We start from the raw sequence: 14214 nt of genomic DNA on the forward strand, positions 1-14214 counted from the left end.
TCATATAAGCATGTTTTCACACACCGAACCTATCAAAGCTTATTTCTAAGCCATGTTTAGGTTATATATGGTATGTTTAACTTATGATCAAGTTCCGGACTATACGTTGCCTTACGAAACGACAGACTTTTGCAAGTTGACGCAAATAGTCCCTGTAAGCGAATAAACTTGACTTCGGCATACCAAACCATCCAAAACTTATTTCTAAGTTATGTAAAGGTTATTTAAGGTATGTTAAGCCTATGTCACTATTCCGGAGTGTTTGTTGCATTAAACTGGTTATATTTACGCATCAGATCGTGTATAACCTTCCAGAAAGCGACTTAAAGCCCGAAATCGAACAAGAATTGATATGTGCAAATGATACACATATTTTCACAATTCCCAAGTATGAAATACAAAATTTCATTGGTTTGGCATTTGTTTGACGGTCACAGTGACACAGGTGTCACATCTAATTTCTCCAATTAATCCCCAGATGTAACGGGAGATTAACACTGGTTCAGGTGATGCAAGGGTTGGTACTATCCTAGCATATTCAAAGAATGTGGTAGTGTAACCCTTACTGTCTACCCCGGTCATTCTAAGATTCAGAAACTTATTTGCTATCTGTTCTTTTTCACTGGGAGGGCAGAATTTCCTTTCTACCATGTTTTTGAATTCTTCCCATTCCATGTTATAAGTCCTATCACTTCCTCTTGACTGGAGGATAGTGTTCCACCATTCTAAGGCTGCATTTTTAAATAGATTCGAAGCAAACATTATCTTATCTTCTTTAGCACACTTGCTTATTTTCAGAACAGCCTCAGTTTTCTCTATCCAGTGTAGAGCTGCAATGGGTTCTTCATTACCCGAGAATTCTATTGGTTTACAGGACCAGAATTCTTTATAAGAACAACCATATGGCATGGTTCTTCTTCTTATGGGAATGGGCACTTGAAGTACGAGCCCATTGTTCATGCTGTGTTCCGGTTCACTTGGTCGCTTACTGCTATGTTTACTTTTATTATTCGCTTCTTGAACTGTTTGAATAATAAATGGCATTGCATCTATAATTCCTTGTGCCACTATGTGTTGAATGGCACTATTATCCATTTGGTTTCCATTGTTATTGTTGTCCGGATTCTCATTAACCACGTTATTGTTACTCTGGTTATCGTTATTCAGATTATCTTGATTTCCCTCGTCGGCCATCTGAATTTTAAACATTTACCAAATATTAATATCACAAATAATATTTGAATATAGCCAATCACATGACACGCACTTTTAGCCAAAAGCGTCGAGCATTGCGACTTTTACTCTATTCATATATTATGCATCATTACACACCAGTACTGAATTTAAAATTACAATACCGACTGAAATGTAAAGCTACAATACTAGTAGTATGCATCCGTAGTTTTTTTTCTAACACATACACACATATATTATTATATTATTATTATTATTACTACTGTCTCCACCATCGATTCAGGGATATGGATTCATCCAGAAATCCATATTGCGCTCATCGTATTTCCATACGAGACGCTCTCCCACCTGTCGCATTCTCTCACTGTTTTCTAAAATTTCCTCACCGAAAGTCCTAAGTTCTTGGACATTTTCTTCACTCATTGGGGGTGCAGGTTCTAGGACTGGGTTTGGAATCTGGGGTGCGGGTTCCTGGTATGGAGGGATAGGGGCCTGGTATGGGTATGGATTCTCTAAAGTTTCCCTAACATATGCATCACTAATGTTGTAGGGATCTTGAGGATCTAACCCTGGGTAGGCTCCTAGGTTGAACATTGGCACATTTTCCTATATTGGGTTTTGTTGCACATAGTCCCTAATTTCATCCCACCAGGGGTCATAATTTGGGTCTAGGGGGTTTGGTGCAGGTACCCTAGGTATCTCCTCCGGGTTGAAATCATGCATTTCTACTTGATTTCCAGGGTTTTCTACTTCCATGGGTTGGTCAGGAATTTGTGGTTGTGGTTGGGGTGCTAGCATTTGCTCCAGGTTTGGGTCAGCAGCAGTGGTTGCTAAAATATGGATATTAGCTATACCCCTATTGAGCATATCCTGGTTATAGGCATCAGTTTCTCTTTTTGCTGTGGCTAACACTCACTATTCCTGTAACTTTTTCATACGTTTCCTACGCTCGTGTGCTCCCCTACTGAACCATCCCCTCTTTTTCTGAGGAAATGGCCCTTCAGATTGAGCCTTAAACACAAAGATTCCTTCTTCCATATCAGCAGAATACCCCGAGAGGGCAGGCTGAGAAGAGGAGGTGCCTTCGCTCCTAGGCGAACCAGACAATTGACAATACGTGTCAGACGGTCCTTGGTCGCTCATACTGTAAACTAACAAATAGTCAGATAACACATAACAAGAAAATACAATTATGCACGTATTTCCGTAATTTATTTCCTAACACTTTAAATTTTGATGTCAGCGAAACACTTCTGTGGCTGAATCAGTGGCATAGCTCTGATACCACCTTCTGTCACAACCCCCGATCCCTGATCCCGGGAACGGGCGTCCGCGAACCAGTTTCGGTGGTATCGCATTATTATCCAATTTGGCAGCGGAAATTTTCATCAGGACCGTAGTTAGAAAATATTAAATCAGAGTAAACCACCACATGTTATAAGATTAAACACATGGGTAAAACCCAAGTTTTCAGTATACACACTTTTATAGGAATAAATCCTATATTATTAAACAAAACATTTATTTTATTATTAGGTAACTTTATTGCCACTTTTCGAAGCCTTCTGTGCTGTCCAGCTGGCTTCTAATTGGCTTTCACATTTGGTTACCTGAAATGCGTTTTAAAAACATTTTGTCAGTGGAAAATACTGGTGAGTAAATCCCAAATTAATCAAGTTTAAATAAAATCATTTCACAGTGAACAGTATTGAGGGCGATCCCGCAATTATATTTGTTTCCAAGTTATATCAATTATCACCCGTCGGTACTGTCAGACCTGAGTAGTGGAAATGTTACTCCTTAACCAGGTGGTAACAAATTTTGTATACAAAACCCCAACATACCCATGATAATTGTATTCTTACAAATACTCAATAACTTTTATTCGCATGGAAAAGTATGTAAGGTTTTGTAAAAACATTTAACAAAAAGAGGATCAACTCACATTGCTGTTTTAGGGTTTTCAGTAATGATTTCCTGGGAATAATCTATAATTTACACAAATGCACGTGTGTTAGTATAATAACCCATTTTAACATTAGTAATACCCTCCCCGAGACGGCATTCCAACGACTACGTCGGGCAGAACCACGACAGCCGTTACGGAACCCTAGATCAATCGGGCAGCGTATCTAATACGTCTCCAGGGGTTATAATACTTACATCGTAGCAGAACCTCGCTATTTAGGGTGTATTGGACTCGGGTATAATGCCCACTATTTAGAATTTAGAGAGAGAGTTGAAAGAAATGAACGAAACATACTGAAGGCCCGTTGCCCTCTTATATAGGGTTGTAATTGAGTCTCCACGCGGCCCGCGTAAAGAACAGGCCAAGCTTACGCGACCCGCGTCAACGGAGGGTCAACACGTAGCTTGGCTGGGTCACCAAGTAGACTTGACACGGTGTCGACACGTGTCAGCACCGGATGTATCCGCGTTTTATGAGTACGCGCGGCCCGCGTTAATGTAAGCTTAAGCTTACACGGCCCGCTTGAACTAAAGAATTCAGCGGAGTCCGGTTAGTGCTCTCATACGGCCCGTGTGAGCTTGAGGTGGGATCCTACGCGGCCCGCCTCAGCTCTAAATTCAGATTTTTATTTTATTTTTATAAACTATAACGTATTTCGGGCTTGGTTTTCACATACGGGGTGCATATAAAGACATATTGAGACTTTTTAAGATATATTAGGGTGTCAGAACTATTATGAAGGTGTTGGTTTTACCGAGGGTTATTACAATTAGTGTTCGGGCGCAGTCCCGAATGGGGGTTCCAAGGGGGGTAACGCTGCTCCGCCCCTGGCTGGGAATTGCTTTATGGTAAATGCCTTAGAAAAACAATTTTCTAGAAATTTGTTATTAATAAAGGCAGGTTGAGGCAATTTAATTTAAAATTTGAATTATAACTGCCCAGAGTTATCTGCAAAACAATCCCCAAATTTGTATCTTCTTCTTTGGTTCATTCACGAATTTGCAATACACACATACATGCTGTTGTTCGATTTCTCAATCAGAGTTGTATCCAATTGAATTAATAATAAGATATAAGAGTGGTATAGAAATAAATTGCCTCAACAGTTGAGTAAGATAGAATAGAAGATACCTTGGTGCGGACGGCAGAGGAAGAACGAGAGAGGGAGGAGATGGTAAGAGGAAGTAGCTTGGAGATCAAGTTTTCGAGTTTGGGTTCATCGCAGAGTGCCAATCGAGTGAGCACTCGATCAAGCATCTCTTCCATTTCCTCATCTGATTTCCCTGACGTAGATCCTGTAGAAGCCATTGTTGTGGAGTTTTCAGTTTGTGTTCGAAGAGCATACAAGGAGAGAAGTTTCAATGCTTTGATCCGGAGGGTCTGTACACACAGGTTGGCGTTCTTTGACCCCTTAACAAAACCTCCTTTGTTCCTCTTGATAAATAAAGAAAGGGTCGTATTGGCACACATTGGGGATTAAATCGACACCCTCAATACGCATCGTATAGGTACGATGCGTATTGAGGTGGGTTCAAACTTCTATGTCTGCCAAATGCTGCCAATGTCCCCTTACCAAAAAGTAATACGCATCGTATATGCCTATACAATGCGTATTGAGGGTGTCGATTTAATTTTTTAATTTTTGCAAGGTAGCTTCCTGTCACGCGGTAGCTTTGCGTTACGCGAACGAAGAGCAACAATTTGGACATTTGTCGGTCTTCAAACATCTAGGAAACATTATTTGAGAATACCTCTGAATTTATCGAAGCTCTAGAATGAGATCCTCCACTGTTGGGTTATCATCTTTCAACCCCATTTTCCCTAAATTTATTGATTTTGTTTTTCAACAGGGATGTAATGCAATGATTCCTCTCAATTGAATAGACCGACACTTGCTTCATAGGACTCACTTGAATCGTCTCGGATGTAATAACAGTACGTTTAGCATCCGTGCCTGCTTGAATTGTAGAAAGCAAAGGATAACGAAGATCAATATTGTATTTATCAAGAAAGTACTGAACAACCGAGATAAGAGCTTCGGTTTCATCAACTGCATTTGGAACAGGAGAGTTGAAAAAACTGCAATTGGAATTGATCTTGGAATAACATACTGTTGTTAACATATGACACATGATAAAAGCGCTTCTCTAGACAATCTGGGATTATGTTCCGCAAATTGGGAAGCACATATTTGCTTCAAGATTTACGTCTGATGTCCATGTTTGATCACATATGACTTCATCTTCGGTAGTCCATTGACTTTCTTCCTCCGTGTCTGCACCGTGATCTTCATATTCTTGGTTCAATACCAACTCATCTTTAGTAGTGTTTGTTTGAGAACCTGATTCAGATACACAACGGTTCTCCAATTCCAGATCAGCAAGCAAATACACAACGATTCTCCAATTCCAGATCAGTAATGTAAGGGAAAACGTTGAGATAACGGACATCCATCAAGCTCAAAAAGAAAACTTATGTTTCCCATAGTCACAAACGATTGCGGTTTGTATCTCCCCATAGCCACCGTTCCCATAGTAAAAAACGGTTGCGGTTTGCACATTAAATCTTCATTGCTTCATTAAAATTAACAAGACTGTCTCTTTGCTTCGTCCACTAGAATTATTTGTGTATGCATTCTTTTTGGTAGTTAAAAGCGCTAATGAGGCGCCATTAGAAGAAGTACCCAAACATTCGGTTGAATAATGGCCAATAAGAAACAAATCTGTAAAATTAAACAATATCGATTGCTATAACAGGATGGATGTGACACACACAGATAGATAATATCTGATTTTTTCAGTTTTTTTCCGACTGTTTCAGTTATGTTTCAATAAATAATATCTGATTGAGAAGCACTAAATTAACAACGGTTCTCCAATTCCAAATCAGTAATGTAAGGAGAAGCGTTGAGATAACGGACATCCATCAAGCTCAAAAAGAAAACTTGTGTTTCCCATAGTCATAAACGATTGCGGTTTGTATTCCGCATAGCCACCGTTTCCGTAGTAAAAAACGGTTGCGGTTTGCAGATTAAATCTTCAATACTTCATTAAAATACCACTAGCAGAAGAACCCGACACGTCTTTATGTTACGGAGAATGTTCTCGAAATTGAAGGAAAAAGAAAAGATTTGTTGAAATCGAAGAAAAGAGTAAAAAAGATGAATTGAGGTGTGCATTGTTTAAATCTGAATCAGTTGGTATGTGTTCGTATCAGCGTTGTTTATCACCCTGTGTGAGCATTAGAAGCCCGACAAATAGTCTTGCATTTATATCGTGTCAAGATGTTTCAGTTTGCACACATTCTCACTCAACGAATGTTAAGGTTTCGTTTCTTCATGCTCCAACTAAACCCTTGAATCCCAATGCTTCTCTAAAAAATATTTGTTTCTTTTGCTAGTGTTTCATGTAGTCACAAACGATTGCGGTTTGTATTTCGCATAGCCACTGTTTCCGTGGTAAAAAAGGGTTGCAGTTTGCAGATTCAATATTCATTGCTTCATTAAAATTAACAAGGCGGTCTCTTTGTTGCGTACTGATTATTGAACAGATTTGTTGAAATCGAAGAAAAGAGTAAAAAAGATGAATTGAGGCGTGCATTTGGAACAAGAAGTCCAACAATCCGTTCATTATCTGTTGTTGTCTAAAACAATATGAATGCACGCAACGAATTAGACAACTGTGACAGCTTATTAAAAGTATAAATTACCTCCAATCCTTTCCTGGTCAAATCACACACTATAAAGTTTAAACTTATCGTGTGTTGTAGTTTGGAAAGATGACCGAACAGACATCTGAATAACAAACTGTGGAGAACTTGTTTGCGTTATCCTTCAACATAAGCTAAAATACGAAAAAATACGCGTAAATACGCTAAAATACGTTAAAATATGCTAAAATACGCTAAAATACGTTAAAATACGCCAGAATATGCTAAAATATGCTAAAATACGCTAAAATACATTAAAATACGCTAAAATACGTTAAAATACGTTAAAATACGTTAAAATACGCTAAAATACTTTAAAATACGCTAAAAATACCCTAAAATAGGTTAAATAAGCTAAAATACGTTAGAATACGCTCAAATACGTCAAAAATACTATTAAATACGCAACAACATGTTAGAATACGTCAAAATACGCAAAAATACGTCAGAGTACGCGACTAACGATATTTACACACACGTATACATATAACACGACACTATGGAGTACAAGTGGATTTCAAACAAAACTGTACATAATCATATAATACGATATTCGCACGCAACCGAACGGCACCGAAACGACTTATGTTGAAGGTATACGTCATAAAACGACAAAATATGCGAAAGTTCGTCAAAAAACGAGACGTATACGCGTCGAACCGAGGGAAACACGATAAAACTAAATTTGAAATAATGCCATATACAATCGTACAGGCCTATGTCGTATCGTATATCAACTAAATACGCATCGTATAGGCCTATACGATGCGTATCAAACTTTCAATTTTCTCAAAAATACCCCTGAATTTATCAGAAAAACAGGGGTATTTCAGTAAATTCATCACTTAATACGCATCGTATAGGCCTATACGATGCGTATTGAACTATAAATTTCTCAAAAATGTTTTTCAAATCAAGGGTTCCATCATTTCAACCACTTGTTTTCAATGGGGACGTAATGCAGTGATTCATCTCAATTGAATAAACAGACACTTACTTTATACGACTCACTTGAATCGTCTCGGAAGTACTGAACAACAGAAATAACAGCTTCGGTTTCATCAGCTGCATCGTTTACCATGGAATGTATCCTTATTTTTGTAAATCGCACAAACAAGCATGCCTTGAAGGAGTCTAGAACACTCGTAATCCTCAACCGGCTTTAAAATCGAACGGAATCTACGAAGAAACTGTTCGATTTCACGGTGAATGGAGAAATTAGCGACGGAGAAAACTTCGTTGTTAATTTGAAGGCTCACAAATTTCAATATCATTTTGTCATCGACCAACTGTTCGAAATCCCTTTCGTTTTATTTTTTTAAAATCAGTTTAATTCAAAACCCCACCTACAACCGTTGTTCAGTACTTTCGTGATAAATACAATGTTCATCTTCGTTATCCTTTGTCGATGACAAACTAGCTAGTGATTCTCTGTTTCTCTAAATCGTCGTAACTTAATCTATTAAGAAACTGTATGATTTCACGGTGAGTGGAGAAATTAGCGACGGAGAAACTGTTCGACACAGACATGCATCGGGAAAGAAGCATATAATGATTCCTCTCAATTGAAAACACAGACACTTGCTTCATAGGACTCACTTGAATCTTCTCGGAAGTACTGAACAACCGAAATAACAGCTTCGGTTTCATCAGCTGCATCTATTAAGAAACTGCTCGACACATACATGCATCAGGAAAGAAGCATATAAAGAACCTTCAAAAGTTAGACATATTTTATTAGCTATTATACCTCGTTTAATAGCAATATAAGAAGGATGAGATATCGGCAGTTAGCTCGAAGAAGTTTCTCTCGATCAGGTGTTCCAATAGATTCCCCCTGTTAACAATGTCCTGTTAATTCTTTCAGATGACATGCTTGGTAACAAAAAGGAACACTTTCTTCTGTTTTATTTTTTTCTACTTTTAGAAAGGTTTGACCATGCCGTATCATGTGTCATGTGTCATAAAACGGAACATAATCCCAGATTATCTAAAGAAGCGCTTTTATCATGTGTGATCCAGAGGTCGGTCTCGGGTGGGCATAAGATCCGTGGGCCCTATTGTCGGATCTGTGACTCCATGGAAGATGTGATTAAGGTAAGCGTGCCGTATCCTGTGTCATAAAATGGAACATAATCCCAGATTGTCTAAAGAAGCGCTTTTATCATGTGTCATATTAGAGTAGTATGAGTCTGAGTCCATTTGTGGTTCGTGAATGTTTCGAATCATCATAGAAGACGCGTCGGGTTTGTATTTCTCATAGCCACCGTTTCCGTAGTAAAAAACGGTTGCGGTTTGCACATTAAATCTTTATTGCTTCATTATAATTAATAATGCGGTCTCAATTGTAGATGTAATTGCAAGACTGTTTGTTGAGCTTCCAATGCTCACACAGGGTGATAAACCACTAGTTTGTTTTTTTATAATTTTACAGATGATTTAGAGAAACAGAGAATACGTTACGAGATTCTTCGAGAATTAGAAAAGGAGAAAATACGGAATGACAAGGGTGTTGGTCTTTTCTCCCACGTGTGATCCAGAGGTCGGTCTCGGGTGGGCATAAGATCTGTGGGCCCTATTGTCGGATCTGTGACTCCATGGAAGATGTGATTAAGGTAAGCGTGTGTATCATGTGTCATAAAACGGAACATAATCATCCCATATTGTCTAGAGAAGCGCTTTTATCATGTGTGATCCAGATGTCGGTCTCGGGTGAGTTGTGGTGTAACAACCCGACTTTTAAAGTCAAAGTCAAAGGAAGAAAACATTGCTATGCAGCTCTGTCATTTCTGACTTAATTATGTTTGTACTCTCAAACCCCGATAATCGATACTTTAGTTTACGCTATTTTACGCTACGATTTGTGATATGTGAAGTAACAATGCGATAAATGCAAATAAACACTAATCTACTTAACGCTATCTCATCGCTATCGCATCGCAACTCGAATCACAATTATTGGTATTGTTCTATGTGTGTGTGCTATTATGTGTTTACTTGTGCATGTTTAAGTATGTTAAAGGTGTTATTCACAACGTAATCGCAACTCTATCGCATCGCAATCCAATTGCAAACGCTAAACGCAAATTTACGTACTTGTATATTGTTATGTGTTAGTTATGTTAATTGTGTAACTATTGTTTAAAACGATCGCATCGCTTACTCACTACTCGGTTAAATGCAACGCACGAAACGGAAGTCGGAAACTAACTCGCACGCGCCATCCGATCGAACGACCATTCGATCGAATGGTCGTCCGACCGGATGACCATCCGATCGAAAGGCCGTCCGACCCATTAAACTCTGCACCGCCTCTTCACCTCCCCCTATAAATACTCAGCAATCACATCAACTGTTCACCTGATGTGACAACTGTCACACCACAACCAATGGCGGAATCATCGGAGTGGGACTTCTTCAATATTGCAAGAGACTTCATAACACTAATTGTGACAATATTTAATTCAACCGTTTTCATTTCATGGATAAATTGTCAAGCATTACAAGAAATTCAAATAACAACATTGTTCAACATAACGTAACAAAATTTAAACAACACTTTAAACCTAAACGTCTAAATGAGTATCTAGGCATCTTTGCTAATCCATTTTCGTAGCATCATCAATCCTCAACCTGTAACATGTTTAAAATACAATTCAATGCAAAAGCAAAGGCGAGTATACAAGTTTAAGCATAAGTATAAAAGTTTAAAACGAATCCACATGGCAACTTAGTTTATACAAGATCAACCTAACATGGCATGCAATATTTCTAGCCAATCCTCTGTTTACACAAGAAAGTTTAGTTAATTCGACATGACCACAAGTTTAAGGGGGCGGTGCGTTACTCCTATAGCGCTATACATGTCAAATGGAGGCTCGTGAAAGCTAATGACTAAAACATATCACATAAGTATGGTCCACGTAAGCATCAAGTATCATAGCATAGCATTCATGTATAAGGATTGTTTTCGTGTATTGCACAAAGAATAAGTTTAAGTGTAGTTTAATAGTTAAACATGTTACACCCCAAAAGTGGTAAACATAAAAAGGGGTTGCGAGTATACTCACATAATTGCTAAGCCTTCCGATTATCCAAGCGTTGACGAGTGTAAAAGATTAGGAGGTTGGAACAACAAGGTCACCCTATATGGGCAAACGATGGCGCATGAGTAAATGAAATTTCAAGAGAACGAACATGAGTGTTTAGCCTAGATATTTAAAATATCACGAACTTATCATTATTTAATAGTTACATAAGTTAATTTATTTAGACAATTTATCTCAATATTAACCTTTAATGTTATAAAAGGGATTATAATGAATCGTTTATTATTCTAGGTGTTTATTATAAAATAGAAAAGAATATTTATTTTATAAACTTACAGTTTATAAAGATTCTTACAAGAAAAGAATTTTAGATAAAAACTCGATTAATTTAATAATGAATTTGAGGATTAAAAAGGTTTTAAATAGAATAGAATTTATAAACGTTTTATTTTGGAACTAAAGAAAAAGAAATGGATTTAAAAAAAATTAAAATCTCAAAAGCGGTCAAAATAAGTATACATTTATAATTATTGTTATAAAAGTTATTTGAATCTGATACGTTTTCATTAGCGGTTCGACTATAAAGTGTATGTATATGTTTTAACGAAAATCGGGCAGAGTTTCCTCTGTTTTTGAACGATCCCGACAACACAAGTTGTCGATATATTTTCAAAATTCAACAATAATTCGACGATATAATCAATATACTTAAAATGAGCCAAACGTGAATAATTTCTAAATGTATCGGCACTTATAATAAATCATAATTTGAGACCAACATAATGTAAATATTTTAACACAAGTAACTTTGTTTAAAATACTAAATTACATGGTTAAACATGATATTTATTGAATCGGAAGTAATAAAAGTATAAATTGGATCGAAATATACCGAACAAGGCGAGATGACTCTCGAGACAGTCACCAGTTTTGACTCGTTTGACCAGACCGAGACTTTGACCTGAGGATCTGTGGTTGACCCGGAGAACCAGTCTGACCGGTGCGGACTGAACCGAAATACCCGAGCCGTGAACCACTTGTCAGAAGCTGAACCGAAATAACACCCGAACAGGACCCGAGCCTGATGTTGAACCGAACCATATTCCTGTGACACTTCTACTCGAACCCAATCTCGAACCAACCCAGAGCCTGATGAATCGGAATTGAGCAATAACGACCACCACTGCCGTCGTGGCTCCGCCGCTATTAGCGGGTCGTGCCGGAAACGTCGCCGTCGCGTATGGCGGTGCTGCCGCCATCTCCTTTGCCCTGTATTTCTCTCTCTCCTTATCTCCGTCGCCGCTCCACCACCAGACGGTGGTGGCGGTGGTGCGTTTTGTCGATCGAAAAAGGGGGGTTTAGGGAGCAGGTTATGAGCTTGTGTGGGTTTGCAGGTTATAGATCGAGAGGAGAGAGAGAGAGAGAGAGCTGCTTGTGAATATCTGTGTGTGTTTGAAGCAGATGAACCTTCTTTGTATCTAGACATAAGATGCAGGGAAAAGAAATGAAATAGGAGGGAGACAACAGGTGGTGTGCGGCTGGTAAAGGAAATGAATTTAGGGTTTAGCCATTTTTTTTATACTTCCATCATTTACACATATAGACCCTAAACTTTACCAACTAACTTATGTTATGATATAAAAGAACTAACTTTATAAGACAAACTAACTAGGTTAGGTTACTAACTTTAAAATTTAACGAGACTACTTAGTTTATTATAAAAATAACTTTTAAATAGTAAAATAAGTAAATTTAATTAATGTTAACAATAAATAAATAACCCAAATTATAACAAATTAAATTAAGGATAAAGATTTTTCGACGATCATAACGAAATGATGAATACAAGGATACAAAGTTTCCAAGAATAGGAATATGAACGATGGTTTCTAAATATGGAAAGTTATGAAAATACGGAGCGTTACAGTCTCCCCTCATTTAGGAAATTTCGTCCCGAAATTTATTCAGAAGGAAGGCTTGAAAGGGTTTTGGCAATCAGAAGATGATTGTTTAAAATTGAGGTTTTGGAGTTTGCGACAATGGAGAATAATCGAGGTATAAGGGTGAACAATTGATCTAATAAACGATTATGAGTATAAGAATAACACAAGTATCGGATAGACAAAAGTAGTGTGTTAAGAATGAAGTCTCGTCGTGGATAGTCGGATATAATGCGTTTGTGAGTTGTTTAAAGTTTGAATTAGGTCCAAAAGGTCTGCAAAACACTGAATTTCTCACGGCACGTTTTACGAAATTTTGGCAATATGGTGGAAACACTTATATATAGGAAGTACCAGCGACGTATCCACCATGTTTTGACCATATTACGTCCGTTTCGTATTCGGTGTCTAGTTACGTTTCGTGTCTTACCATACACAGTAGTACACTCTATGATTTTTCATACGCCTATCACTACAATCCCGTGTGCACCCGCGATTATTTTGATCGTCGCATTATCCGCATAGATTGTACTAGTTGCGTATGAGTCAGGGTATACATAATTTAGAACAAGATTAGAAAATGTGTATGTATAAGAATATAGTATATAAGCAAGTCCATGCTTAAGTATGTATGGGACCCACATAAGCGAATCTCTCGGATTACGCTCGCGTACGGGTACGAATGTATGAATCACGAGTATAAATAGAAGTATGAGCATAGATATGAATGTGAATATAGGTGTAAAACATGAAGGTTAAGTATGAATAAAATATATGTGTATAATATAAGTGTAACAAAGTTGTACAAGTGTAAATGAAAACATAAAATGTCTAAATCATGAATATGAATGTAGTATAAACATGAATGTAAGTACAATGTAAATGTATAATTGTGAGCGTATGTATAAACGTGAAACATATGAATTTTGAATCATGTGTATAACATAAATGTGTAAGTGTGAACATAAGTAAGGCATAAAATGTATAAGTATGGATGTAGGAAATAATGATTTTGTTTATAGTATAAATCGAAATTCACGAGTTTATGCGCGTAAAAGATCAAAAGTTTCGAGTATGAAAGAGAAAGGGAACGAGTGACACATGTGAGATTGTTGTGAGATATTGACTAAAACGTGTAAAATGGTATGCATATATAGTTGTTTACGCAAAACGTGAAGTTATATAGATTGAGTTGTCACGAAATATAGACTCTAGTTTGTGAATGTAAAGAGAGTATAAAACGTTTATTGGTCATGCAAAAAGGCAATTTGTAAAGGAATGGAAATGCTACTATGGTTTTAAAAGAATTTACATAGTTGAAAATTTGTCGTCCTTATGAAGTTTCCTTGCCCAC

General features: G+C 37.5%; 1 protein-coding gene across 1 annotated transcript; it reads right to left on the reverse strand.

Annotated features, from left to right (window-relative positions):
- Nucleotides 1–10865: 10865 nt before the first annotated feature.
- On the reverse strand, nucleotides 10866–12420 carry LOC110897057. The gene is made up of 2 exons (XM_022143978.2): nucleotides 11813–12420; nucleotides 10866–11016 (listed from the first exon to the last, which is right to left on the reverse strand). Exons 1-2 carry the CDS (start codon nucleotides 12404–12406, stop codon nucleotides 10990–10992), a joined length of 621 nt encoding a protein of 206 aa, XP_021999670.1. The 5' UTR covers nucleotides 12407–12420; the 3' UTR covers nucleotides 10866–10989.
- Between the last annotated feature and the right edge of the window lie 1794 nt (nucleotides 12421–14214).

The sequence above is a fragment of the Helianthus annuus genome, chromosome 12 (assembly GCF_002127325.2).
Source record: "Helianthus annuus cultivar XRQ/B chromosome 12, HanXRQr2.0-SUNRISE, whole genome shotgun sequence".
NCBI classification, from domain to species: Eukaryota; Viridiplantae; Streptophyta; class Magnoliopsida; order Asterales; family Asteraceae; genus Helianthus; species Helianthus annuus.